A 2178-nucleotide genomic window follows, 5' to 3' on the forward strand; every position below is an offset into this window, starting at 1 on the left:
ACTTAGATTTTTTACTTTACATTTATGTATAAGGCTTGCAACTTATCTGAACTCCTTAACTGCTCTACTATTCTCGATCTCTACAGAGTCTCGATCTGGAGCAAGCAAATCACCAAAGGGCATTCTGGGTTGAGTGAGCGGAGCGGAATCTTGAGAAAGGCGCTCTGCGCTCTTAAGGAAATATTACCGCTCCACTCACATGCTCTGCTCGGGTGTGAAGTATGAACGGGGCGAGGCGTGAGAGAAAACATCTGTTTAACAGCACATGCTCCGGTTATTAGCGATCATGTGCTGCTCGTGTCTGCCCGTCACTGTAGAACTAGATTAATAAATCAAATCAAAGCTAATATGATTGATTTTATGTGTAGTTTAAAGCAGTATTCTGCTTTTGAGATGATGGATGTCATGAATATCTGCAGCTGTCAACAACAACAATCAATACTGCTGAGAAGCACATTACATGAAAATATTGAAGAAACACACATTTACTGGCCATTTTCTAACATTATTTAATAGAGAACTTATTATGCACTTCTGTGAACATGACTGTAAAATGTGACTGATTTTCTGAACAGTAAAACAGCTTTTATTAAAGGGATAGTTCGGCCAACAATGAAAGTGTGCTGTTGGTTAACTCTGAGATGCAGCTGTTTTTCTTCGGTGGAACAGTAAAGAGGATTTTTTAGCTGAAACCGTGCTCCATTGTCAGAAATGCAAAAAGAACATATCTTGACTTATCGAACATATCCGAAAGACTGGTGCTCTTTATTAAAAACACTGAGCAAAAACATCCTGTAGCTGCTGCTAAAATAGCTGCATTCTAATTCCGACTGTGTCTCTTTGGCTTGTTTGTGCTTTAATACATTCAGTGCATCACATTTGCCAAATGAACATCCCCTGGTGTCTCTCTACAGCATAACCTTATCTGAAACCGTTTTGTTTCCAGATGTTTAAAGCTGCACCATGTAGGGTTTCTCTGCTGGAGATGAACAGATGTGAAACATGAAGCGAGTACATCATGCATCATCTTTCAGATCATGTTGTTGTCTGTGTTGAGCGTGAGCGCTGTGGTGGTGTGAGAGCTGCTGATGTGGTGCTTGTGTGTGCAGGTGGATGAGCGTCACCGGAGGAGCGTGCAGGGCTCTCCTCAGGCCGCCGTCATGCAGAAGCAGCCCCCCGCTGTGCCACCGCGCTCAGAGCCCTTCTCCAACGGCAGCAGCAGCGCGGCCGAACCCAGCCACCGGCCCGCCGACCCGCAGGTAACCAGCAGCACTGCAGCTGTGTGTGATGCAGAGTCCTGTTGGTCCTGATGTGCCGTGACTGCTGTGTTTGGCAGGATTTGACGGCCCTCGCTAAAGAGCTGCGTGCCGTGGAGGACGTGCGTCCGCAGCACAAAGCCACTGACTACTCCTCCTCCAGCGACGACTCCGGGACCACTGACGATGAAGACGACGAGGAGGTGGATCAGGACGTGGGAGAGGAGTCAACGTCCGGCCCGGAGGACTCCCGCGGAGGGTGGGCATCGGTTCACTGATGTGCTGGAGATGTGTGTCATTCTTGAGAATTACAATTTAAAGAACCGTGTTGTTGTTCCCAGTCCATATGCTGTTAGATTTTCTGTGAAACACAAGAAGAAAGATCCTTTACAAAGCTCATAGTGACCACAGCTGTCAGAAGCATCAATGCAGTAGTCTGTGTGCTGTATAACCAGACTTCTGAGCTTTATGGGCGAATTATTGACTTGAGAATCTTCGCTTTCTCACGTGGCACGTCAGTACCGTTGCTGAGTGAAGAGAATGAAGAATGACATCTGAGAGCTCAGCATTTGTGTTATTAGCCCAATATTTTCAGACGCTACACTGGACACATTCAAGATGAAGGGTAAAGAAAAGTACAGGTAGAAAGAGATCGCAAAGACACGTGCATCATGTGTGAGTGCAGTAAGCCTTCAAAAATTCCACATGAGTTTTCAGAGTGGGTTTTGAAAGCGTGTGTAATGAGAGCATCTAGACACCAGATCATTCTCTGATTGACAGCTCGTCCAGACTCAGTAATGGTGAGATGGTAGCAGCGAAGACGATGGTTGTCCAAGACGACGACGCCTCCTCTATGCCATGCAAAGACAGCACGCTGGTCATGCGACAGGTGACACACACACACACACACTCACACTCACAC

The 2178-nt window shown here is 46.5% G+C and overlaps 1 protein-coding gene across 1 annotated transcript; it reads left to right on the forward strand.

Annotated features, from left to right (window-relative positions):
- Positions 1-42: 42 nt before the first annotated feature.
- Positions 43-2172, forward strand: LOC107579632 (mitogen-activated protein kinase kinase kinase kinase 4-like; the record flags this gene model as incomplete). The annotated part of the gene is made up of 4 exons (XM_016265440.1): positions 43-1011; positions 1110-1259; positions 1337-1515; positions 2037-2172. Coding segments are annotated over exons 1-4 (474 nt in total), but the record flags the coding sequence as incomplete, so codon positions are not given.
- Positions 2173-2178: the final 6 nt, after the last annotated feature.

Source organism: Sinocyclocheilus grahami, unplaced genomic scaffold (assembly GCF_001515645.1).
Source record: "Sinocyclocheilus grahami isolate Dianchi unplaced genomic scaffold, SAMN03320097.WGS_v1.1 scaffold18740.1, whole genome shotgun sequence".
In the NCBI taxonomy this organism is placed as follows: Eukaryota; Metazoa; Chordata; class Actinopteri; order Cypriniformes; family Cyprinidae; genus Sinocyclocheilus; species Sinocyclocheilus grahami.